General features: G+C 36.5%; 1 protein-coding gene across 8 annotated transcripts; it reads left to right on the forward strand.

The window, feature by feature from the left end:
• Positions 1-1960: 1960 nt before the first annotated feature.
• On the forward strand, positions 1961-26478 carry ZNF510 (zinc finger protein 510). 8 transcript variants are annotated; one of them, XM_059924433.1, is made up of 7 exons: positions 1976-2132; positions 2622-2695; positions 3523-3794; positions 4610-4668; positions 19960-20086; positions 20377-20472; positions 22581-26477. In XM_059924433.1, exons 3-7 carry the CDS (start codon positions 3725-3727, stop codon positions 24278-24280), a joined length of 2052 nt encoding a protein of 683 aa, XP_059780416.1. In that variant the 5' UTR covers positions 1976-2132; positions 2622-2695; positions 3523-3724; the 3' UTR covers positions 24281-26477. The 8 variants fall into 8 exon arrangements, with proteins under 8 accessions (XP_059780418.1, XP_059780423.1, XP_059780416.1 ...); XM_059924434.1 differs by having other exon boundaries at positions 1978-2001; XM_059924435.1 differs by lacking the exon at positions 2622-2695 and having other exon boundaries at positions 1961-2001.
• Positions 26479-27163: the final 685 nt, after the last annotated feature.

The following is a 27163-nucleotide window of genomic DNA, read 5'->3' on the forward strand; positions in this document are numbered from 1 at the left end:
TGTTTGTATTCCTTAAGAATTTAAGAAATTTAGAATTTAAATTTTAAAACTTCAAAATTGGGACTTGCCTGGTGGTCCAGTGGTTAAGACTCCACGCTCCCAATGCAGGGGGTCCGGGTTTGATTCCTGGTTAGGGAAGTAGATCCCACATGCCGCAACAAAGATCCCACGTGCCACAAATAATACCTGGCACAGCCAAATAAAAAATAAATAAATAACTAATTTTTAAAAAACCAACAACTTTAAAATTGTCTTTTAAGTGCTTATAGTTTGAATCCCTATGAAAGTTATTTATTGTAATATGAATGCCATGGATATGGACTTACTTTGTTCTGGCACCTACCTCATTGTTCTAACGAGGTTACTGAATGTCCTTTTTCCACTATTGAAACCAGCTCTGATACACAATATGTTCTCACTTTCTTTTCTTCCTGGACCTGAACTTTTATTGCACAAGGATCAGTTGTTGAATATTTTAGCAGTAGCATACATGTTAATATGGACACATTGTTATGCATTTTCAATTCTTTTCTAATCATTACTAAATATTTTTATTGTGATGAAAGTCACAATTTTTCCTTTAGGTTTAACAAACAAAAAATACAAATGTCACAGAGAAAAACACACCAAAAAAACTTCTTTAGCATTCTGATTGGAACTTTAATTTTATTATTTTCATCCAGGGAAATACTACTTATTAAAGCTTCTGAAGTGTCAACAGATTAAAGTTTTATAACTTGATTCACAAAATTGCACTTACTGATAACATTAATCCTTTTTTCTTGCTAATCAAAACTTAACCACATTTTATCATTGCCATATAAAATAATCAGTGTTACAAAATATCAACCAAGAAAAGTGTGCGTGTGTGTATTTATATACAAGTATAAGCAGAGGTTTCTAATTTGGTTCTAATTTCAGAAGTGTGCACACAAATTTTAAGCAAGTTCATCCCTAGGAGATGCATAATTTGCATGATAATCATTTCCTTATTTGAGTTATGTGTACTTTCAGGTATTGCTTTTTCTTTTTTCCTCAGAAATAAACTCTGAGGATTACAGATCCTATTCTTTTATGTTAATCATAGGCTCCGTTTTCCAGCATTTGTTACATTTTCAGTTTTATTTACAAAATCTGTTTATATATGATAAAGTTAATTGTCTATCAGGACCCACAAAATGGGGGCCCACATTACAAATCTAAACCTAAGTTGGCCTGCACTTATGGGACACATATCACAGTTGAGGAAACTTAACATGCACCAATCACAATCCTCCAACTCAGCTTTGACTAGCTTACTTTAACCTAGAAAATAGGACCTGCCTTATACGAAAATCTCCAACCTCCTAGACAGTGATGTCCTGTTTCTATGCTGCCTCTTGCCCAAAACCCCTCAGAATAGTGTTCCACTGCTTGTATCCAGAGGTAGACATTCTCAACATTTTACTATATTTGCCTTTTCTAGTTATTTTTTATTACAAATATATAATACAATGCTAAGTACTTTAACATGCATTTCTAAAAAAAAAAGTAAACTTACATAATCCCAATATTATAACAATTAACAAAGGTAATGATAACTTCCCTTAATGTTTCCAATATCCTGTCCATATACAAATTTCCACAGTTGTTCCCAAACGGCCTGTTTTCTCCAAAGAGGATCACTGATCGAGGACCACACACTGGATTTGCTGTACTATCAGAGTTTAACCCATAACCTCTGGGGCTTAGGTAGAATTTGAGCGCCATTCATCAGTACAGACTGTTAACAATATCTTATTGCTTCCTAACTCCCACCCCCTCTACACACACACCCACACCCACCCCCAAAATTTGCGAGTGATTGCAGTGCTTATGGGAAACGTAGTCTTGAACGTTGCCGGTTATCGCGCAGCATTCTGGGAACGGATGTCCTGGGCTTTTCTCCGTGCTGGTGAGACAACCCAACTTTTCTACTTCCGCCCTTTCCCGACTGGCGGGCGCGGAGGCTTTGCGCGTGAGGTGAGGACGTTTTAGGTCTGGACATCCAGCTTGGAAGGGTAGGCTTGTGCCCAGGGTCCAGGAACAGCAAGTCCTGGAAACCCCTCGTGCCCCAACGTGGGACTCCCACCGCCTGTCTCCGAGCCCGGCCGGTGGGTAAACCTGGGAAAGGTGAATGGGGGCGGGCTCCGGGGCCGTAGGTGGGCCTGAGTGCTGGTCAGAAATGCTCGGTGCGGCACGGGTGTGGGAGTTGACCGCAGCCGGACCCGGGAAAGTCCCTTGCCAGCAGTGGAAGGGCAATGCACGTTTATAATATTGACCGTGAACCTGCCACGAAGCGCGCACGGGCGGTGGGTCTGCGTTGAGCTCCCGAGCTTAGGAGCCAAACAGATCGAGTAAATTCCTTCTCTGTTACTTGGGCGTAAGTCAGGTTTCTCACCTAAAAATAAGATTATTAATAACTGTTTCGTGGCGTTGTTCAGAGAGGTAAATCTTCACCGGTAAAGCATTCAGCCAGGTGCTAGGCAATAAGCACTAATAAGTAGTAGTTAATAAGCCAACATATAATGTTGGCTCGCATCATAGTTAGGAGACACTTTTTTTCATTTAGTATTTAATCCTCACAGCCACCCTATTTATAGGTATAACTCTATCATTAAAAAAGAAGAAGAAAATGGTCTCAGAGAAGTGGAATAACAGACCCAAGGTCACAAAGGTGAGGAAGCTAGGATGTAAAAAAAGGTATACTTTCCTCCCAAATTCAAGCTGTTCCTAATATCCTGCCTACCCAAAACCCAGTGTTGCAGCTATCACAGCACTAGCAGAGTGACTTGTCCCCAAATCCCCAGGACTGTGATTGTAAAGTCAGTGTGAACTGAATCTCACTCTGTGACAGGTGTGTTTACTCTGGGATTTGTGGAATGTTTCCAGAGCCTCTGGGTTAAGACTAAGGCTCCTGGAAACTTCTGCACTGTCCAGGCTGTCTCTGTCTTCAGAAAGCACAGTCTGATGTTCTAGTGCGGTGCTGTCCAATAGAAAGAGAAGGTGTGCCATGTATGTAATTTTAAATGTTCTAATAGCCACGCTAGAAACTAAAAAGAAACAAGTGAAATTAATTGTAAGAACACATTGTGTCTGTCTCAATATATCAAAAATGTTACTTCAACATGTGGCAGGAGCCACATTTCAAGTGCTCGATAGTGGGATGTGGCTAGTGGCTACCATAATGGATAAAACAGTTCTAATGAATTCCAGGAGAATCAAGTTTAAGGCCCTGCACCAGTGGTTCCCATCCAGGGTGATTTTGCTCCCCAGAGGACCTTTGGAAATGTCCAGAGACACTTTTGGTTGTCACAACTGGGAGAAGTGCTACTGGCACCTGGTGGGTAGAAGCCAGAAATGCTGCTTGACATCCTACAATGCACAGGACAGCACCCCTCACCCCCATGACAAAGAGTTATCCAGCCCACAATACCATTAGTGCTGAAGTTAAGAAACACTGCTCTATATGAAAGTTTCAACTAAAATGCATTTCTTTCCTAGGCGTAAGTCTCAGCATCTCTGGAACAAAGCAGTTCTTTTGTGGCAGAAAGGCGGGGACAGGAGTCCCATCTCAGAGGGACCACCCTCATCAGAGCTTCAGAACAGATGCCGAAAAACCCAGAAAGGAGCAGGTTGTGATTCGCTCCAAGGTGATTAAGAACTAGGTCTTAATCACCTTGCGCAGAGAGAGCCAGACTTGGTGATGTCACCACATCCAGAAACCGTCACAGACTGTGTGACCATGGAAACTGTGGATCAGCTTGCAGAAGGTGGTGAGCAGGGGTGGATAGGGATGGGTGACTGATAGACTGCACAGGTAAAGCCACAGCCAGAGTCAAGGAAATTCTGTCTTCAGTCCTTAAATAACCCCCCACTTTCTTCATTCTTCTCTCATTCTTTCCAGATTCTGAGCCACTCTCACGCCATGTTCATCACACATGGCATCTAGAGGTAGACTGTGGCTTCCTTTATCCTGAACATATAGAATCACAAAATGATAATATAGGAAAAGATTTCTACTTCTGACTCTTAAAACCTTAAAACAAAATACTGAGCTTGAGATGTATTTCCCCTGGTCACCCAGGACAGAGCTAGGAGCAAAGCTCAGTGCTGTTCAAAGCACAGCACTGTTCATTCTGTCACAGGTAAGTCACATGTCTTATCAAAAGTCTTTTTGAGAAATTGCAACAAATTAGAACAAAAAGATTTAAAAATATTTTGTCATTATCTTTTTGTTCAGAGTTTTCTGTTGATTTTCTAACTCAAGGTGTAAAAAGATATTAATATTAATCCTCTGTTTTAGTTTTTTGTGAATTAGTCAGAGAGGACATACGTTTTTTTAAATCAATAGGAAAATAATTTACAGTCACCCAGTGAAAAACAGTAGGGTTATATCCACATGATCCTATCAGAAATGTACATATTCAGGGAGTGCTGTCTCTATGTGGTGCTTCCTGCTCCTCAAGGATCAACAGAACATTTTTCCATAGAGAGACTTTTTTCCCAACTGGTGTGATGAGATTAGGCAAGTGAATACAGAAGCTCACCAGACCTTTCCTGACTCCATCCCTCTTTTCTTTACCCCCAGCTTATTCTTCACAGTTCTCTGCATTCTCCCAGGAGCAGCAGAAAATGAACATATCTCAGGTGAGTTGTTCATTAACACCTTTTTTTATAATGGATTGTATAGATGGTTAATTAACATGGCAAAGTAGATATAGAAACGGATCAGAATTATTCAAGGAAGATAATAGAAAAGCAGATGAATAGCACAGCAGAGTTGTCATGTGGATAGATAAAGGTCCTCTGATATTACAGATTTTCCAAAGTGCAGCTTCGTATTTCTTCTGACCTTTCTGATAGCCATGGCAGAGAGTTAGACAGACAATATTTGTTTAAAGAATTGCGTTGATGGAAGCTTAAACCAGACATTCCTCATGGAATTTAAAGTCATCAAAGTCAGGAGAAATGTCTTTGTTGGTCTTCATGTAGGTGATAGTGCAGATCTTTCCAGTGACAACCCTGAAAAGAATTCCACTGAAAGTAAAGGGCATATTGCCAAAGCAGGGCTTTTGTTAACACAGGTGTTCGGATAAGTAAAACAGAAGTTGAGTTATCCTGTTGGATCCAGGGATAATTCTTAGACTAACTAGAGGTCAGTATGAATGGCTGTATGTTCATGTCCTTAAAAATAGCTCTCCATAAATATTCCTCTCAAGTACCTGTCATAAACAAGTTGTTTAGCAGACAGTTTAAAGTCCTGTTCTTTGGCAAATGTTACCACACTTTCCATTCATACTTCAGTCCACTGCATGAAGCCTGGGTGTCTCTCTTCATATGCCTGTGACCTGCACTCACCAGTGACCTAATTACAATCAAATCTAATGGGTCTTGTGTAGTCCTTACCTCACTAGACCTGTCTCAGTGCCTGACTCCCCCCTCTCTGTGTCTCTGGAAGGTCTCCTGCATTAGTGTGTGTGACACCCTCCTCTGCCACTGTCCTGCCTCTTGTTTCTTTCATGGAGTCATCTTCCTTCTCCTGCCCTTTCACATGTCTCCTCCACAAGTTTCTATTCCTTCTCACTATTTTTCTAACTATTCTTCTTGACTCATTTCATCCCATTTCTGGTTTTAACAATGATGTATTTGCTAGTCTCCCAAATGAGGCTCTGCAGCCCACCGTGACCAATGGCACTTTTTGTGATGATGGAAATGGTCTATATCTGCACTTCCAAAATGGTGACCGGTAGCCACATGCACCTCTTGAGCACTTGAAATGTGGCTAGAGTGGCTGAGGGACTGAATTTTTAAGTTTTAAATAGTCATATGTGGCTACCGTACAAGACCTAGTTGACTCAACATTTCTCTGTAGGTATCTAAAAGTATCTCCACCTCAACTGATTCAAAGTAAAAGTCAACATTCACAGCCCTTCCCAAACTAATCCTCCTCATCTCTCCCTATAGTTGGTACCACCCCATTCAGCCAGGCACCCAAGCCACAAAAAATGGAATGCATGCTTGACTCCTGTTGCTCTCTCTCTTACTCTCTTAACTGCTGCCACATCTGGCCAATATCACGTCCGGGTACTTTTCCTATTTGTGTAGATCAAGCAATTTTATATGGTTCAACTTAATGTATTTTAAATGTACTCCTCTACTTTATTCCTCCTCTCAACTGAACTGGTGGAATAGCTTCTTTACTGATCTGTCCCACCTCTTTCTTCACCTACTCAGGCACATCTTCCACATGGGTAGTTCATCTAAATGCTAATGAGGTAATGTATCATGCATTTGTAAATCACCTCAGTGGCCTCTCATCCCTAAACAATAAAATTCCCAATTTCTCAGAATAACATTCAGGCTTTGGAGGCATTACAGATTTCATTTCGTCTTTTTACTTTATTGCTGCTCTGACTTTCTTGACAGCTATTTATTGAGTAGCCATGATGTTGCAAGGAGGTGACATGTGCTATAGTTATAACTTAAATAATACAGATACTTTTCTTTCTTAATAGTATTTACAATCTAGTGGGAAATATGACATTAAAAAATTCAGTATATAACTTTAAAGCAAAACCAAACCTCATTTAGTTTCTTAAACACATCCTACTGTTCCTGACTCTTGCTTCATACCCCATTCGCATTGTCTTCTCTGGATTGACCAAATCTTCATTTCATTCACCTGGTGTTATGGACTGATTTGGGTCCCCCCCAAATTCATATGTTGAAGCCCTAACCCCCAATGTGGTGGTATTTGGAGACAGGGTTTTTAGGAGGTAATGAAGGTTAACTGAAGTCGTAATGTGTGGGAATCCTAATTCGATAGGATTGGTGACCTTATAGGAAGAGGAAAAGAGAGAGACTTCACACACAGGCACTGAGGAAAGGCCATATGAGGACACCTTGAGAAGGTGGCACCTGTAAGCCAGGAAGAGAACCTCACCGGAACCCAACCATGCTGATACCCTAATCTCGGACTTCCAGCCTCTAGAACTGTGAGGAAATAAATTACTGTTGTTTAAGGCATCCAGTCTATGGTATTTCATTATGGCAGCCAGTGCAATGAGTCACCTGGCTCTTTACTTTGTTTTTCTTTTTCTGTTTTTTCATTTTATTTTTAATTGTAAAATATAGATAACATAAAATTTACCATCTTAACCATTTTTTAAGTGTACAGTTCAGTAGTGTTAAGTACATTCATATTGTTGTGCAACCAATCTCCAGAACTCTTCATCTTGCAAAACTAAAGCTCTATATCCATTAAACAGCAACTCCCCACTCCTCCCTCTCTTCAGCTCATGGCAACCACCATTCTATTTCTATGAATTTCACTGCTCCAATAGGTGGAATCATATAGTTTTTGTCTTTTTGTGACTGTCTTACTTCACTTAGTATAAAGTCCTCAAAGTTCATCCATGTTGAATCATGTATCAGAATTTCCTTCCTTTTTAAGGCTGAATAATACTGCATTGTATGAATATACCACATTTTGTTTATCCATTCATCCTGTGATGGACACTTAGGTTGCTTCCACCTTTCGGCTATTGTGAATAATGCTACTATGAACATAGGTGTACAAATATCTCTTCAAGACTCTGCCTTTAATTCTTGTGGATATATTGCTGGATCATGTGACAATTCTATGTTTAATTTTTCAAGGAACTGCCATACTGTTTTCAACAGTGGCTGCACCATTTTACATTTTCACCAACAGTGCACAAGGATTTCAGTTTCTCCAGATCCTTGTCAGCACTTGCTATTTTCTGTTTTTCTGATAGTAGCCATTTTAATGGATAGGCGGTCTGGCTCTTTGCTTTTGACCTATCATGAGTAAGTTTTGGTTGCCTCATCCAGGAAACAATGCTCTTTTTTTTTCCCCTTGTCTCCCTCTGGGCTAATTTCCAATCCTCTTCTGAATCTGCATAGCCCTCTGTCTTTCACCTATCTGCACTTCATACATTAGTGGAAATTACCTGATATGTGTTTGTCTGTCTGGTTAGACCATTAGCTTCAAGATCTGGAACCACCATGGGTTCATCTTCATAGGCTTTCAGCTTTCCTAGTTGAGATTGCTCATTAAACTCTGTTCCAAATAAAAGATCATCCCCTATGTATATGGAACTGGGCCACCAAGAGAATATGGATTTATATTCTTCTCAGACCACCACTTCATTTCTTACAAGATAGAGCCCATTCCATTATTATCTTCTCTTTTACAAACCTGTGCACACTTGTTCTGCTTGTGACAAATAGGCCTGTTCTTCTGAATGAAGGGCTTTCCAAGAGGAAGTTTTTCTGACTTTCCCTCTGTATTGTGCTTCCTCTAATATGTTGTCATTTAGCCTCTTAACCTTTAAGATCATATCACCTCTGGATTCTTTTCGTGCTTATAAGAAGGACTAAACTTCTTGTGGACAAATACAGTCCCCTTGAAGGAGGTAATACACAGGAGATACTAGGAATAATGTGAAGATTTCTTCCTCATACATGGGAAACAAAGTCAGGATTAAAGGAATTAGTTGATTGATTGACCATTTAAATTCAGTGAGTATCAGGATTTGCAGTTTGTCAAAGAAAGGACAGACTGGTAGCATAGGCTCAGTTGATCAAAGGTGGATAGTTGAAAAGAATTGTGTCAGTCCTGAAGAATGGGTGGAATTTTGTTGCAGAGTATGGGCAGGTTACTACATCTTGAAAGAATAACATCAAGTGGACTAAACAAGGGATACAAGGTCCAGTAAGAATCTTTGCCTATTACACTTTGGACTTCCTCTCAGGGAACACTAAGAGAGATAGAGAAATCTTGGGACCAGACTAGGTGTATTAGTTTGTTATGGCTGCTATGATAAAGTACCACAGACTTGATGGTTTAAACATCAGAAATTTATTTTCTCACGGCCTCGAGGCTGAAAATCTGAGATCAGGGTAAAGACAGGCTTGGTTCCTTCTGAGAGCTGTGAGGGAAGAATGAGTTCCAGGCCTCTTTCCTTGGCTTATAGATAGCTGTCTTCACATAATCTTCCCTCTGTACATATCTGTGTCCAAATTTTCTCCTCTTATAAGGACACTAATCAAATTGGATTAGGGCCTACCCTAATGACCTCATTATATATAAAATAAAAAGCCTATCTCCAAATACAGTTACTGTGAGGTACTGGGGATTAGGACGTCAATGTATGAATTTTGAGTTGGACTAAAGCCCCTAACACTAGAAGTCCTTGGATGCCATCCTTAACGATTTGATGTCGTCATGAGTTCTAGCATATGATATGGGGAAGAAATTCATGTAATAAAAGCAGTTTTGTTTTTAATGTGGAAGTACTAGCAGAATGGGAAAGACATGAAAGGGGTAAAGTAAGAGTCCATGTGACTCCAGAGTTTTTCTGATAGGAGGGCAGAATGGTGATCCCTGTTGTAGAAGTGTATGAGAGCTGAGAATGTGCATAATTTCATATATTTTTAAAGTCATTTATATTTCTTTTTTGTGAATCAGTCTTCTTTTTTTCTAATTTTAAAGGCTTTTTAATTATTAAAGAATTCTTTAATTATTAAAGAATTTATCCTTTTATTCTGACATACGTGACAGATATTTTTTACTATTTCATTATTTGTCTTTGGATGCTTTTTGTCCAGAGTTGACCAAGTTCTTTCATTTTTACTAGTAGCATTTTGAGAAATTGTTAAAATATAGAAAGATACAAAGGGATAATGTAATAAACCTTCCCTAATTATCAACTATAAAATTTTTTTAAATCTTAAAAAATTTTTTACTTATTTATTTAACTGAGGTACAGTTTTAATACTAGTAAAGTGCACTCTAATTGTGAACTGAGTGGATTTTTACATATGTATATACATATAATTTACCACCCAGATTAAGAGAGAAAACATTTCCATCATCCCTGAAGTTTCTTTCCTTCCTTCCAATTTTCAGTTAATAATAACTGCCCCCTTCTGCAGAGGTAACCACTAATCTAACCTCACTTATCAGGAAAAAAAGTATAAATTCATTTTCAACACCATATAAATGGAACCATACCAATGCGTGCACTTTTTCAGGGGAAGGGGCGGTCTGGCTTTTTTCTCTGTACACGTTTTTAGATCATCAATGTTGCTGTGTATTTTAATACTTTTTATTGCTGAGCAGCATTCCATTATATGAATGTATGATGATATGCTCATTCTCTTGTTGGTTTTTCATTTGTGTTTTTTTCCAGTTTGGGACTATTATGAATAAAGCTGCTGTGAACATTCCTTTGTGTCTCTTGGCATATCTTCATTTCTCTTGGTTATACAAGTAGCTTTCTAAAGTGGTTGAACCAATTTATACTTCTATCTGTACCAAATTCTCACTACTGTTAGCCTTTTTGATTTTAGCCATGTGTAGTGGTCTCTCATTGAAATTTATAATTTGCTTTTCTGTGATAAATACTAGCATTGAGCACCATTATTTGTGTTTTGGCCATGTAGATATCTTTTATGTAAAATACCTGTTCAGTTCTCTATTTTAATTGAATTATTTGCTTTTATTGATTAGTAGGAGTTATATCTATATTATCAATACAGGTCATTTGCCAGATGTATGTATTGCTAATGTTTTTGCATTCTGTGACTTGACTATTTCTAGTGTCTTTTGATGAACTAAATTATGAAATTTAATAAAGCTCAGTATCAATGTTTCTTTAATGGTAGTTCTTTGTGTGTCATGTTTGAAAGATCTTTCCCTACTCCGAGATCATGAAGATATTCTCCTGTGTTGTTAGTGGATGCTTGATTATTTGAGCTTGATTCACCTGGAATTACTTTTGTGTATGGTACAAGGTAAGTGTCAAGGTTCATATTTCCATATGGATATCCAGTTGCCCTAGCACCATTTGTTGAAAAGACCATCCTCTGTCCACTGAATTGCAGCAGGGCCTCTGTTGTTCAATCAAGTGAACCAGTCAAGTGGTCTATATCTAGACTGTATTCTCTTCTTTTGATCCAGTTATTTCTCTTTTTACTGGTACTTCACTGTCATAATTACTGTTGTGTTTCAGTAAGTCATGAAATAGGGTAGGCCTTAAAGTTTTACTTCTTAAAAAACTTATTGGCTAATTTTGATCCTATGTGTTTTCATAGAAATTTCGTTTCCACTGGAAATCCTGCTGGGGTTTTTTAAGAGTAGAGGTGAAGTCTGACATTTCATTACATTTACTCCTATGTATTTTATCTATTTTGATATTGTAAATATTTTTAAATTTCATTTTTAGTTGTTGGTTTATCAAAATACAATGGATTTTTAAATATTGATCTTATATCTAGCTATTTTGTTAAATTCGCTTATTCTAATAGCTTATTTTGGTAGATTCTTTTGGATTTTAAATGCACATCATGTCTTTTGAAAATAAAGAAAATTTTACTTCTTCCTTTTCAATCTTTATGTCTTTAATTTCTTTTTATTCTTCTAGTACCATGTTGAATACAAATGATGATAATAGAAATCTTTTTCTTCTACCTCACCTGAGGGGGAAAATACTTAATATTTCACCATTGAGTGTGGTTTTAACTTTAGAGTTTTTGTACATGCCCTTCATTAGAATGAGGAAGTTCTCTTTCTGTTTTTAGTTTGCTGAGAATTTTTATTACACAGAGGTATTAATTTGGTCAAGTACTTTTTCTGCATTTGGTGAGATAACAGTATAATTTTATTTCTTTATTCTGTTAAAGGGGTGGATTATACTGATTGAATTATCAGTGTTTAACCAATCTTGCATTCCTGGGATGTCTCACACCTGGGTCTGAAGTACTATCCCTTTCATATATCATGCACCTTCTTGGTTAAATTTATGCTTAGTATTTTTTATTCTATTCTAAATGGAATTGTTTTCTTAATTTTTTTTATTGTTCATTGCTAATGTTTAGAAATACGAATGTTTGTATGTTCTTGAATCCTGAAAATTTGCTGAGTTTGTTTATTAGCTATAACTTTTTGTAGATTTAGTGTTGATGTGTTATATATATTTATATATTAGATTATGTCATCTGACTAGAGGTGGTTTTACTTTTTTCCTTTCCACTTTTATCTTTTTTCTTTTTCTTGCTCATTTTCTCTGGCTAGAACTTCCAGTACAATGATAGAATTGGTTACAGTGGACATCCTTGTCTTATTACTGAACTTTGGAGGAAAACTTCCTGTCTTTTAGCATTGTGTATGACGTTAGCTGGGATTTGTCAAAAGTGCTTTTTAGCAAGAGGGAAGAGATATGAGAACATATGTATATGTATAACTGATTCACTTTGTTATAAAGCAGAAACTAACACACCATTGTAAAGCAATTATACTCCAATAAAGATGTTTTTTAAAAAAAAGTGCTTTTTATTGTGTTGAGGAAGTTCTCTTTTATTCCTAGTTTGTTGAGTGTTTTTATCATTTGTGTTGGATTTTGTCAAATGCTTTCTCTGCATCAGTTGAGAGGATCATGTGGTTTATTTCCTTCATTCTATTACTGTGCTGTTACATTGTTTGATTTTCCTTTGGTGAGCCACTCTTACATTCCTGGGTTAAATCCTACTTGGTCATGGTGTATAATCTTTTTAATATACTGCTAGGTTTGGTTTGCTTGTATTGTGCTGAGGAGATTTGCATCTATATTTCTAAGGAATATTGATCTTTAGTCTTGTGATTTCTTTGTCTGACTTCGGTTAAAAGTAACTCATAGAATGAGTTAGGAAGTGTTTCCTCTTCTATTTTGGAGTGAGTTAGAGAAGGGTTTGTGTTCATTCTTCTTAAATGTTTGGTAAAATTCACCAGTGAATCCATCTGGTCCTAAGCTTTTCTTTGTTGGGAGGTTTTTAACTACTAATTCAGTCTCCTTACATGGAACTCTTCAGATTTTCTATTTCTGTTTGACTCAGTTTTCATAGTTTGTATGTTTCTAAGAATTTGTCCTTTTCATCTAGGTTATCTAGTGTGTTGGTGTACAGTTGTTTATAGTGCTCTCTTATAGTCGTTTTTATTTCTGTAAAGTCGGTAGTAATGGCCCCACTTTCATTACCAATTTTAGTAAATTAGAATCTTCTTTTTTCTTAGTCAGTCTGCCTAAAGGTTCATCAATTCTGTTGATCTTTTCAATGAACCAACATTCAGTTGATTATATTGTTTTTTATTCTTTATTTGGTTTTTCTCTGCTTTAATCTTCATTATTTCCATCCTTCTGCTAGTTTTGGGTTTAGTTCACATTTATTTTTCGAGTTCCTTAGGATATACAGCTAGGTAATTGATTTGAGATCTTTTTTAATGTAGGTGTTATAGCTATAAATGTCCCTGTAAGCACTGTTTTAGTTGCATCTCATAAGTTTTGGTATGTTGTGTTTTTGTTTTCAGTTATCTCAAAATATTTTCTAACTTCCCTTCGATTCCCTTTGATTTATTCTTAGATCTTTTGGATTTTTTAAGAGTGTGTGGTTTTATTTCCACATATTTTTGAATTTTCCTGTTTTCCTTTTCCTACTGATTTCTGGTTTCATTATATTTTGGTCATAGAAGGTACTTCGTATGATTTTAACCTTTAATATATATTGAGACTTGTTTCATGGCCTAACATATGGTCTATACCAGAGAATGTTCCGTGTTTTCTGAAGAATGTGTATGCTTCTGGTGTTGGCCTGAGTGTTTCTGTAGATATCTGTGATCTACAGTTCACAGCTTTGTTCAAGTGTGTTCTTCCAATATTGATCTTTTGTCTAGTAGTTCAACCCATTATGAAAGTGGGGCAATAAAATCTCCAACTATTATTGTTGAATAGTTTATCTTGTCAATTCTGTCAGTTTTTGCCAACAGAAGTTCTGTTGTTAGGTACATGTATGTTTATAACTGTTTTGTTTTCTTGATTTATTGACCCTTTTACCATTGTAAAATGTCCTTTCTCTCTCTCTCTCTCTCTTTTTTTTTTTTTGGTCTTAACACATTATTGACCAGAGATGTATTAATACTTAGTCTTTTGTTACCCGAACGTTATTGACCGGAGACGTATCAATACGTTTGTAGAGAGTGATAAAATTAACATCACTGTGTGAAGTTGTTAGACCCTAAAATTGACCAAGGGTTCATTATACAACTTACGATTGTCATTATCATTCACATTTTGCTCCATTAGGTTTTTGTTCCAACCTTGTGTATATTATAAACATAAAATTTTCAAAAATGACACATCGTGAAATTTTGAGTGAAGAAGATTTTTTTGGTGAATTTTATGCAGATACTTTCTCTGATTGTCCAAGTGACATATATACTAGTCTCTCAGAGGATGATAGTTCTTCAGAATATAGTTCTGATTCAGGTGATGTGAATATTAGACCAACAGAATCATTGATTCTGATATGGAAAGTGAAAATGAAACTCAAGGTGCTGGAACTTGCTCCTTTGCTTCTACAGAAGAGTGGATTGAAGACAACATTTCACAAAAATTAGAAGACTTTACATGTGTGTCAGGTGTAACTATTAAATGTAATAACCTGCAAAGTGTCAGTGAAATAACAGAATTAATTTCTGGCCAGCCGAAATAAAAATCGCCGGCCACAGGCGTTAGTTTTTGCAAAAATCCCCCAGTCATTAATGAGTTAAAGTCTGTTTTGTCTAATCCTAGTATAGGCAATCCAGGTCTATTTTGGTTACTGTTTACATGATATATCTTGTGTTAGTCTTTTACTTTCAAACTATTGTGTCTTTGAATGTGAAGTGTTACTTGTAGACAGAATATAATTGGATAATGTTTTTTAAATCCATTCTGCAAGTCTCTGCCTTTTAATTCAAATATTTAACCATTAACATTTAATGTAAGAAGAATTTGTCTTCTGTTTAGACATTTGCTCTGAGTATGTGATATGTCCATTTTGTTTTTCTACTTCACAAATTTTGCTTTCTTTTGTGTTAAGTCAATATTTCCTAGTATACCATTTCAGTGACCTTGTTGTGCCTTTACTACATTTTTTCCCAGTTATTAGTGGTTACCTTGTTGATTACAATTAACAACTATAACAGTATTGTTCAGATGAATACAAACTTAATTTCAATAGTATACTAAAACTTTGCTCTTCTATAGCTTCACACCCTCCTCACTCCTTTATGCTGTTATTGTCATCTAAATTAACATTTTTATATATGTTGTGTGTATACTAGTAGCAATTTCTAATTACTGCCTCATGTAGTGGTCTTGAAATCATACAGGAGAAAAATAAATACAAAAAAATACATTTATAGTGTCTTTTATATTTTTACCTGTGTACTTACTTTTACCTACATAGTTTTCTTTATTTCTTCATATGGATTTTTGAGTTATTGTCCAGTGTACTCTCATTATAGCCTGAATGACTCCCTTATTAATATTTCTTATACACAGGTATACTAATGACATTTTCCCAGTCCTTATTTACCTAGGAGTGTCATAATTTCTTCTTCGTTTTTGAAGGATGGTTTTGCCGAATATTCGAGTCTTGGTTGACAGTCTTTCCCTTTGATACTTTAAATATGTCATACAACTGCCTAATGGTTTCCCTGGTTTCTAATGAGAAATCAGCTATTAATCTTACTTGGGAGCCTTTGGAGGCAATGAGTCACTTCTCTCTTGCTGCTTTCAAGTTTTATTCTTTGTCTTTTGGCCCTTTTTCCTCTCTTCTCTCCTACTTCTGGTATGTGAATGTTGCTATGTTTGATTGTGACCCACAAATCACTGGGGCTTTTTGTTCATTTTCCTTCATTATTTTTACTGTATGCTCTCAGGTTGGGTCATCTCAATAGATTTATATTCAAATTGGCTGATTTTTCTGCCTATTCAGTTCTTGAACCCTCTAGGAACTTATTCACTTCAATTATTGTACTTTCAATTCCAGAATTTCAGTTTGCTTTTTCAATATATGTATAATTTCTGTCTCTTTATTGGTATTCTTTATTTGATGAGACATTGTTCCTATACTTTCCTTTTGTTCTTTTGATGTGGTTTCCTTTAGTACTTGGTACATATTTAAAACAGCTGATGAAAAGTCTTGGTCTAGTAAGTCCAATGTCTGGACTTACTCAGAGACAGTTTTTACACTGTTTCATACATAGTCTGTTTGTTTTCCTGTATATGAGTAATAGTTTCTCATCTGTTTACGTCTCAAATTTTTGTTGAAAACTGGACATTTAAAATATAATGTGTAATGTGTAATCAGAATCTCAACAACTGCAGCTGTTGTTATGTATTTGGTGACTCTTTTGAACTAATTCTGTAGAATCTGTATTTTTTGTCATGTGTGGCCAACTGAAGTCACTGCTCCATTAATTAAATAGCCAGCTAATAATTGGACAATGATTTCCTTAAATACCTGTAACCAATAAGGCTCCCAATATTTGCTAAGTTACTCTGTGTGTATGTTGGGGCATGCCTTCAACAATTAGCCCAGCATTTTATTACTCCACATTAGCCTTCACTTTTCTTTCATAGAGCCTCAAGGTTAGTGAGAGGCAAGGGTTTAGCACCTTCTCAGGTCTTTCCTGAATGTGCACACAGCCCAGGGATTGTGTGTCACCTTTTAGATCATCAGGAATATACCTGAGCTTTTCAGAGCCCCTTCTGGATATCTTATTCTCCAGCTTTTCCCTTTAAACTTTTTAGTAATAGTTGTTTCCCTTAACTGTTAAAAACTGCCTGTAGTAGTCAAGTAGCCATGATGGTAAACAATAACCCATGATTTTTAAAAAAAAATAATGTCATGTCCCCAGGGAAAATGTTATTTACAGCTTTGAGTCATGTCAAATGAAGAGGGGTGGTCTAGGAAACCACCGGACAGGCCAAATAATGCCAGTTCTCTGGGAATGGGGTTTATCTTCTAATTGAACCTCAGTCTTAGGTACTGAGAACTTGGGTCTCAGCATTTTATTACTTAGAAGAGATAGGGCAGATGGGTCTAGGCAGCAGTTTTGGTAGTGTCTGCTACTGCTCTCTCCCTACTGCAGTGAGATCCCGCCAATCACATTATGTGTTCTGATGACTTTCCCCTTACAGATTAAGTATTCTTTAGTGGAGATATGCATGAGTCTGAGTGGATTTAAGCACTGACTGTTCTTCCTCTACACTAGCTATCACCACATGGGACAGAAAGGGGGTTCTTCTGAATTCTCCCCCAATCCTCTCTATGACAGATTGGCTCCCTTGAGAAAATCTCACAAAGAAGGTAGAAATTACCCTATGTCTGTGACACATACCATCTCCCCAGGGACTTCACACTCGTCACATTTGCATGCATGTGGTTTTTATAGCTTAAGCTTCCTATCTTCTTATATGGAGTTTAGCATATGGTTCAGTAAGCAAATGAATGGGTCCTGATACTCCCTACAGGTACCTATCTCTCTCCTGATTTCAGATTGTTTGTTTGCCATGCAATTTCATTTCTCTAATGAGTTCAAAAAGACATTAATTTTCAGTTCGCCAAGCTTTGTTCTTGTAAGATGTTAGTATTGCTCTTTTCAGCTCTCTACATCTCTGAGCTAAAATCTAAAGCCACACTGTATGATTGTAATTTTTTCTAATTTGGTGAGACTTACTGTTTTTGTTTTATAATATGCAAAGTGTACCAGAAAATAATTTATGTTATGATCAGATTATCCTTTATATTTCAGTTAGTCAAGTTGGGTAATTACATCATTTCAATCTTCTGTATCAGTGGTCAGCAAACGTTTTTGGTAAATGTCAGGTAGTAGGCTTTGTGGGAGATATGGTCTCTCTTGGAACTACTGAACTCTACAGTTTTAGTCTTATAGCAGCCATAGATAATACATAAACAAATGAACATGAGCTGTGTTCTAATAAAATTTTATTTTCAAAAAAACAGGTAGTGTGCCAGATTTGGTCTTTGGCCCATAATTTTCTGACCCCTGTTCTAAATCTCTATTGGTTTTTCAGTCTGCTTGTCCTGTGAGTTACTGAGAGAGTTGTGTTAAAAATACTAATTATAATTGTGTGTCTATATCTAATTTCACCTATTGTTTATATATATACAATATACAATAATACTCATTGTTCTCAGTAATTATGTTCTGTAAAGTGGCCATGAACACTGAATTAGCAAATACTGAATCATTGCTCCCAGAGGAAATACAGGATTAGGTTCCTGCAAGCTCCTGGTCACAACATTTAGGTTAGCCAATCAATATGTAACCTGGTTATGTGTGTTTCTGTTTAAGAACATCTTATTTAGTAATATTGTTGATTCATGAACATGAACTTACAACCAACAGCACCATAATTAATGCTTGAACACAGCCTATTAAACATGCTTGTTTTCTGCATAAGGCATATCACAACCTTTTTGTACTTAGCGACACTAGATAGCACTTCTTTTTCTTTTTTTTTTAATATGGAATTTTATAAATTTATTTATTTTTATTTATTTTTGGCTGCATTGGGTCTTTGTTGCTGTGCGCGGGCTTTCTCTAGTTGCGGCAAGCAGGGGCTGCTCTTCATTGCGGTGCACAGGCTTCTCATTGGGGTGGCTTCTCTTGTGCGGAGGATGAGCTCTAAGCACGTGGGCTTCATTCATTGCAGCACACGGGCTTAGTAGTTGTGGCTCACGGGCTCTAGAGCGCAGGCTCAGTAGTTGTGGCGCACGGGCTTAGTTGCTCCACGGCATGTGGGATCTTCCCAGACCAGGGCTTGAACCCCTGTCCCCTGCATTGGCAGGAGGATTCTTAACCACTGTGCCACCAGGGAAGTCCCTAGATAGCACTTCTGTACTACACAATGGGGCCATTCTAAAATGTGAAACCAAGAAATAGCACAAAAATGAAAAAAAAAATGTGCTAGACTACAATAAGGATAAGATTACAGTACAACAGCTGAAACAAGAAGGCAAGGCATTATCTTGTTCAAACTCAGCTGGGAAAACGTGTATTAGGCAAATTTTTTATCATTCTGTGAATGTCTGCAAATGACTGCAAAATCACAAGTACTGATTTGGAAGTTAAAAGTAAATTTTAGTGAGTAGGTGAATTTGCAAATACAGAATCTGAAAAATGAGAATTGACTGTATTTGGAAGCATATCAATTTATGTTACACCTTCTGTTAAAAGAATCATTTTATCATTATATATATGTGTATGTATATGTGTGTGTGTATATATATATATATATATATATATATATATATATATATATATATATATATTTCATACTCTCTTACATTCAGGTCTACTGCTTTTCATGTTAATATAACCACATCAATTTTCTTTTGGTTAGTGATTATGTATATATCTTTTTCCATCCTTTTCCTTTCAATCTTCATACATCCGCCTCTATAAATTGTGTTTTCTTTGTTGTTATTTTTATGCTGTCAGTCTTTCCTTTAATTGTATTCATTAGTCCAGAGGTTGGCACATTTTTTCTGTAATGTGTCAGGTAGTAAATATTTTCAATTTTGATAGTCATAAAGTCTCTGATAAAACTGCTAGGCTCTGCTTGTTTTTGCATAAAAGCAACCATAGACAATACAAAATTATTGGGGGTAGGGGGGTTGCTGTGCCCCAATAAAACTTTTATTTTAAAAAGTGGCAAGCTGGATTTGGCCACAGGTCATAATTTGCTGACTGCTTCCCTGGAGCATGCCCAGGGTAGTAGAGTGGGATGAAAATTGTAGGAAGTGTATTTATATTTTTTTGCTAAAAAATAAATTAAAAAAACAAAAGTTTTACTAATATACTTATTGAGAGTACAAGTATATAACTCATAAATACATACAAATTAAGTTATTAATATTTTTACTAGTTGAACACCTCCAAAGTATAAGCTAAAATTAGATCCAAAATAGGCATCCTTTATATTCATTTGTTTAATCTCTTTACCATAAACATAAGAACTGTTTTCATGCGTATTTTCTATGTCATCTAATTCTAAACCCAGATTAAACAGAAATGTACTTTTGCAGGCATCAGTGTCATTCAAGGACGTAACTGTCGAACTCACCCAGGAGGAGTGGCAGCAAATGGGTCCTATTCAGAAAACCCTCTACAGAGATGTGATGCTAGAGAACTACAACAACCTAGTCTCAGTGGGTGAGCATATAAGCATAACTTACCCTCATAACTCCATACAGAAGGCATTTCCTTTTTATGCATCAGTACACATGAATACTTTAGATTTTAATGTCATTTAGGCTTTTTATTCAGGAATATAATGTAACCAAGCCCTATTGAAGAATAGAAAGTGTTTGACTGCCAATGCCAACTGCCAATGATAAATTCAGCTGAGGGCCTTCAGGATGCTGTTCCTGAAACTTTTTACACTTCTGGAGACTAAAAAGCTCATCATCTGGCCTAAGTACTCAGTTGTTGCCTGTTTACAGGGAACTGCATTTTCAAACCAGAGGTGATCTTCAAGTTGAAGCAAGGAGAAGAGCCTTGGTTCTTAGAGGAAGAATTCTCAAACCAGAGCCATAAAGGTGAGTTACTGAGCACTAATAGAATTCTGTGGGGTATTTAGACTCCAAAAGGTCAGTTTAGCAGTGAACACCTTCATATTTCAAGACTTTTCTTATAAGTCCCAAAGGCACAAAAAGCACCAGTCAAAAGAGAATGATTAATAAACTTGACTACATTAAAATTGAGAATTTTGTTCATAAATGATACCAGAGAGGCCACAGAGTAGCAGAATAAGATATACAATACAAGTAACCTGGAAATGATAAGCATCCTGAAAATGTAAAAACTTCTGCAAGTCTATATAGGAAAGTATAGCCACAGAGTAGCAGAATAGATATACAATACAAGTAACCTGGAAATGATAAGCATCCTGAAAATGTAAAAACTTCTGCAAGTCTATATAGGAAAGTATAGCAACTCAGTGTAGGTGAAAGACTTTATATATAGGAGCTTTCAAACAGCTGGTAAATCTTTGAAAATGTGTTCAATCTCATTACTTTTCACAGAATACAAAATAGAGTATAAGGTGAGATAAGTAATATGTATAACATGAACTGAGATTAACAAATCTGGCAATGGCAAGTCATGGGGAGGATGTAAAATATTAAAGACCTTATTTACTGACTGAAAATGTAAACTGATAAAACCACTGTGAAATCAGGAAGATGTTATCAAATAGTTAAAGTTTTATACACCTGTAACCAAGTAATCATTTTCCCAACTGTATACCCTATAAAAAGGCATGATTGTATTCTCTAGAATGAATAAAACAATATTTATGGCAATATTGGTTATTTTTGCCAAAATTGGGCTCATCAGCAGTAGAATAAAGGAATAGTATTTCTTAAGGGAGAATTATACTATATGCTATATGAAATCTTATACAATGATTGCAAACATAATATTAAACAAAAAATATAAATATGCATGTATGGTTACAATTATGTAAATGTCAGAAACAAGCAAAACTCAATTACATTTTTAGGAATTAATATATAGGTGGTAAAACTACAAAGAAAATCAAGGAAGTAAATATCAGGAGAGTGATGAACTCTTAAGCATGAGGAAGTTGTTACCAGACAGGGTTTTTTGCAGAGCCATTTATGTTCTGTTTCTTGACATGGTTTCTAATTTGATGAGTGTTCACTCTATACTGTTAAATTGCACATATAAGTTTTATGCAAATATAAATTATGTTTCATGCTTAACAGAAAGTTACAAGATGAGCCAAAAGTGAAATAGTATTCACAATTCATATAAGCCAGAAAGGATGGGCATCTAGAATGCATAAGGAATTTGGATCTTTGCAGTAAGGTCTTCCATGATACCTCATTTAAAATTTCACTCCTCATATGAAACTGAAATGTGGAAATTTCGAATGAAGTAATCAGGTTCACTTATCTGCAGTTTTGTTAGATGGAATAAGTCAAAGGTATCACAGCCAGAATTGAGTAGTGAATCTAATTTAATTACAAGAATTGATTTTCCTTTTATCAGTCTTATACTTGTATTTCTGTGACTCACAGCTGCAAGATGGGTTTTATCCTGAGCTATAAACTTCTTCATTTAATCATGAGGAGGTTGGTGCTGTCAATTTAATTTGATTTTGAAAGACTGAATGGAAATAAGGAATGATATCAAACTGAAGTATGAAGACTCTTGAGGATTCTACCAGTAGAGCCTAGATAATGTTGGACCTCTACTGTAATTTACTTCCTCAAACCAAACCATTCTCCTGTTGGGCCTAGCCCATCAATGCTTATTATCTCCTAATTTTCTTGTTACTCTACTTAAGTTTGTAACCCCCCATGTTGTATTAATTATCTGGTTTTCCTGCTCCCTAAAATCATCACTCCCATAAAAGTCTAATTTCTCTCCCTTCTCCACCCAGGTAGGAAAATCCAATTTATCACAATCCAACTACAGATATATGTTTATAACCAGTTTCCTCTCCCATTTTCACTATATCAATATTATTTTTTAAAGGAAGGTGTCTCTCTCTCATACACACAAACCCACAAATTAATCTTGAGAAATCAAAAAATGAAATGCAACATAGGCTATATGTTTATAAGCCCCATCCATAAGAATTGTAAGATTCAAAGTGTTTTCAATTTTTCTGTTTTAGAAGACTACAGAGATGAAAATCTAATCAAGAGGCACAAAAAAATCAAAGACAAACACCTGCAGCAAGTAACATTTATAAATAATAAACAGTTGCCTAGAGAGGAAGAAGAAGTTTTGAGAAAACCATTTAATCTGCACATAGTTCCTGTTTCTTCATCAAAAATGCCCTGTAAATGTGACTCATGGGGAGTGAATTCACAAAGTATTTCTCAATTTATCATTAATAGTAGAACCTACTCAACAAAAAAAACAGATTGTTATAATGTACATGAAAATTTGCCTTTCAAAATTAAGCTTGAAAGAACTCATATTGGAGAGAAATTTTATGAATATAATAAAAATCAGGAAACTCTCAGTTATAAGGAAAATCTTCCTGAACATCAAAAGTGTCAAACATTGAAGCAAGCTTTTGAATTTAATGGGATTGGAAAAGCCTTCTATGTTGAGGCTGCCTGTGTTAAACATAAGAGTACTCATATAGGACAACAATCCTGTAAAGATGAAGAGTTTAGGAAAAACTATGACAAGACACCTCTCTTTGACCATGAAAGAACTGGGACAGGGGAGAAACACTCTCATCTTAACCAGTGTGGGAAATCCTTCTGTGAGAAGTCAGCTATCAAGGAATACAATAAATTTAACATGACTGTGAAACATTGTCAATGTATTACAAGTGGGAATAATTTCAGCAGGAAGTCATACCTTACTCAACCTCAGAGAACTCTCACAGAAGAGAATCCATTGGTATGTAATGACAGAACACAAACTGGAGATAAACACTTTGAATGTCATGAAAATAGGAAGTCTTACCAGAAAGCCCACAAAGTACGCCAGAGAACTCACTATGAAGTAAAACCCTATAAATGTAATGAATGTGGGAAATCCTTCTGTCAAAAAGGACATCTCATTCAACATCAGAGAACTCACACAGGAGAGAAACCATTTGAATGTAATGAATGTGGAAAAACTTTCTCCCAGAAGTCACACCTCAGTACACATCAGAGAATTCACACAGCAGAGAAACCCTATAAATGTAATGACTGTGGGAAAACATTTGTCCAGAAGTCAACCCTCAGGGGACATCAGAGAATTCACACAGGAGAGAAACCCTATGAATGTTGTGATTGTGGGAAAACTTTTGTTCAAAAGTCAACCCTCAGAGATCATCACAGAATTCACACAGGGGAGAAATCCTTTCAATGTAACGAATGTGGGAAAACTTTTGGCCAGAAGTCAAACCTCAGAATACATCAAAGAACTCACAGTGGTGAGAAAACTTATCACTGTAAAGAATGTGAAAAATCCTTCTGGCGAAAAGACCATCTCATTCAACATCTGAAAACACACACAGGAGAGAAACCATTTAAATGTAATGAGTGTGGGAAAACTTTCGCCCGGACATCAACCCTCAGAGTTCATCAGAGAATTCACACTGGGGAGAAACCATTTAAATGTAATGAATGTGGGAAAAAATTTGTCCGGAAGGCAATCCTTAGTGATCATCAGAGAATTCATACAGGGGAGAAACCCTTTGAGTGTAATAAATGTGGGAAAACTTTTGGCCAGAAATCAAACCTTAGAATACATCAGAGAGCTCACAGTGGGGAGAAATCTTATGAATGTAATGAATGTGGAAAATTGCCTAAGAAGTCAACCCTAAGTATATACCAGAGAATTCAGGGAGGGGGAAAACCATATTGATATAATAACTGTGGAAAATTCTTCTGACTAGGAGACCAACCTATTTGACATCGGAAAATTCACAAAGGAGAAAAACCATATAAGTATGAATATAGGAAGAATTTTGCCCAAAAGGCAACTCTGAGAGTGTATCAGAGAATTCACACAGGATTTCTTTCAAGGTGCTATGGAAACCCTGTTGGATGGAGTCATGCCTTGTTAGATATCTCATATCACATGTGCTGGTAATCTCATTAGTAAGAATTTCATAGCTAAACTAAATTTCCCTATCTCCCTGTCATCTAAGTGGGGCTTTGTGACTGGCTAGTAGACTGAGAATACTCATGTTGTATGCCACACCTAGTTCTGACTTCCCTGGTCCCAGCAGTATCTCAGTCATACATGGAATAGTAGCAGCTATCCCTTAGAGAGGAAATGTATCCCCCACTTTGCTGCCTGAAGCAAAGCTGCTGGCTCAGTAGGACCCTCAACTCATAGGTACTCTAATTGGGCCTGTTTCACTGATGGTTTTGCTAGTTGAAACAACTTGGACACTGTGACTGTTCAACCTCAGTGCCATTATGTAGACCACAAAACTAATGTGGCTGCTCCTGTCACTGGGCAGAACACAAAGATGTTCTCAACTCTAGCCAGTATTCCTTCTGATGAAACTTGGTGCGTTTTCATGGACTCTTGGGTTCTTACTGTACCTAGCTATCTGACATGCCTGTTGTAAAACTATAGGCTTATAAAAGCACCCCTGTTTGGCACTGTGAACTGTGGGAGGGAAATCACAGCTGCTGAGCACAACATCTGGGTTGTTCAACTAGATTCACATGGTAAGAGACTATTCTCTGATAAGACTGACTGGAATCAAGTTGCTGATCAAGCCCCCACTACCATGATTGCCAGCATTGCTACCTGAATCCATATCATACTGATGGCAAAACATTTACCATCTTACCCTGGATACAAAGTAAAGGTCTGTGTATATATCCAATTTTTCCTTTGATGTCATTTGATACAAGAATGTAGTTTTTTTCTTCTGGATTAGTAGCCAGTGCTCCATATGCCATTTGATTAATTCATCCTTTTCCTACTGATTTTAAATATCTTCATATACTAACTTGTCATTTGTAAACATATTGCATATGACTGACTACTCGTGACCATATTAGTAACAGATTCTCCTTTTATGAACAGGGATGGCTCATACCTCATATGAGCCAAAATACCCTGTTTTTCTGGCCTGATACTGAATGTTTCACTGAAGGGTATTTGAATCAAGTTTAGAAAAGGAGAATACCTCCTAGGACTTTGGAAATGAAACATCACAGACCAGTTACATTGTTACTCCAGAGCTGCCAGCAGCATTGTGAAGAAGATTCAACTGCGATAAGAGAAAATAATGTCCAATTCGTACTATATTCCCTGAAAATCAAGAGATTACTGTTTACTCTGTTTTTATAATTGTTGGTAATATAAAGAAAGTCATTCTTTCATAAAATTTCTCTGTTTCTTAAGATATGTAGAATCATCTCCTTTACACCCCCTTTCATATATCATTTTTTAGGATTATGATTGGATTTGCTATTAAGTGCAGGACCATCTACCCTCCAAGATGGAACCAATTCACCCAAGTGGCCTGAATGGGAGGCCAGGTGACAAAGTCCCCTGATGGCACTCAGGCTTTATCTGCTGTCCCCTTGGTGGGGAAGCCTCTCCAGATAATACATTATCAACTGGAGACCATGGTCTATGCTGCAGTCACGAACACTCCATTCTCCCTACCTGGTTTATCTCCTTTCCAAGTATTAACTTTTATTCCAACAGATGGGTGCCTTATCTAGAGACACTGGCAGAGTCAATTTTCTGTCTGCCTGCCTATTAAGGGTCTTCGAGCTAATAAAAGAAGCCTCCATGAAGGCAGGAATTTTTATCTGTTTTGTTCATAACGTGTCCCTCTACATATTGGGCATTAAAAAATTACGAAGAGTCCCTCTACATATTGGGCACTAAAAAATACTTGTTGAAGGTAGAATTATCAAAGTGATATCTGAAAATTTTTCCTTTTGATGCTTCAAATTATATTTTGAGATTATTCATTATTATAAATAGTTAAGGAAATTATTGCTCTAAGCTCACACTCAGACTCTTCTCTTTTGGATATTTTCTAAAATTGCTAAGAGAAAACTCATTCTTAATATTCAGAAGTGTTCTTCAGATCTCTTTCAGCCAAAATAAAATTTATTTTCAATAAACTAGTATTCCCAGTTCAAAATTATGTCTGCATAGCTATCGGTTTTTTATTAGCATTGGAGAGTACAAGCTTTTTGGGGGGGGAGGTGCTTCCACACAAATATTTTTTAAGTACCAATCCAAAAAATTGTGCATAACAATGACAATGATAAATTCGATTTTCAGGATCAACCAAATGGGAAGGCAAAATAATTAGTTCTTGGGGTCATGTCTTTAATTCATCATACCATTAGTTCTGCTCATTTTTACTTCCCAATCAACTTCCTGACGGTTACAAGGAAAAGTTTTTTATTTTCTCAGGTCCAAAATCTATCTCCTAGGAGACATGTCTGACCCCACAAGAACAGGTATAACATCTGCTCTGACCTACCTCCATGTTTTGTTTTTCCTTGCCAGGTATATAATACCTCTTCTCTCACATTAAAGATCTCCCTAGAAGCCAAGCAGAAATGGTATATTCTGTCCTTCTACCAAGGCAGCTTCACACTATAATGGGGGTGAAACAAATTTGTTTTGTGGAGACTGCACAGTCTCCAAGTACCATTAACCTGCCTGACCAACTGGCTATTTTAGTGATCTTCCGGTTTTCTAAGGAACTGACTGCCAACTGACAAAAGCATAATTAGCTTAATTATCAGCTGACTA

This window comes from Balaenoptera ricei, chromosome 6 (genome assembly GCF_028023285.1).
Source record: "Balaenoptera ricei isolate mBalRic1 chromosome 6, mBalRic1.hap2, whole genome shotgun sequence".
NCBI classification, from domain to species: Eukaryota; Metazoa; Chordata; class Mammalia; order Artiodactyla; family Balaenopteridae; genus Balaenoptera; species Balaenoptera ricei.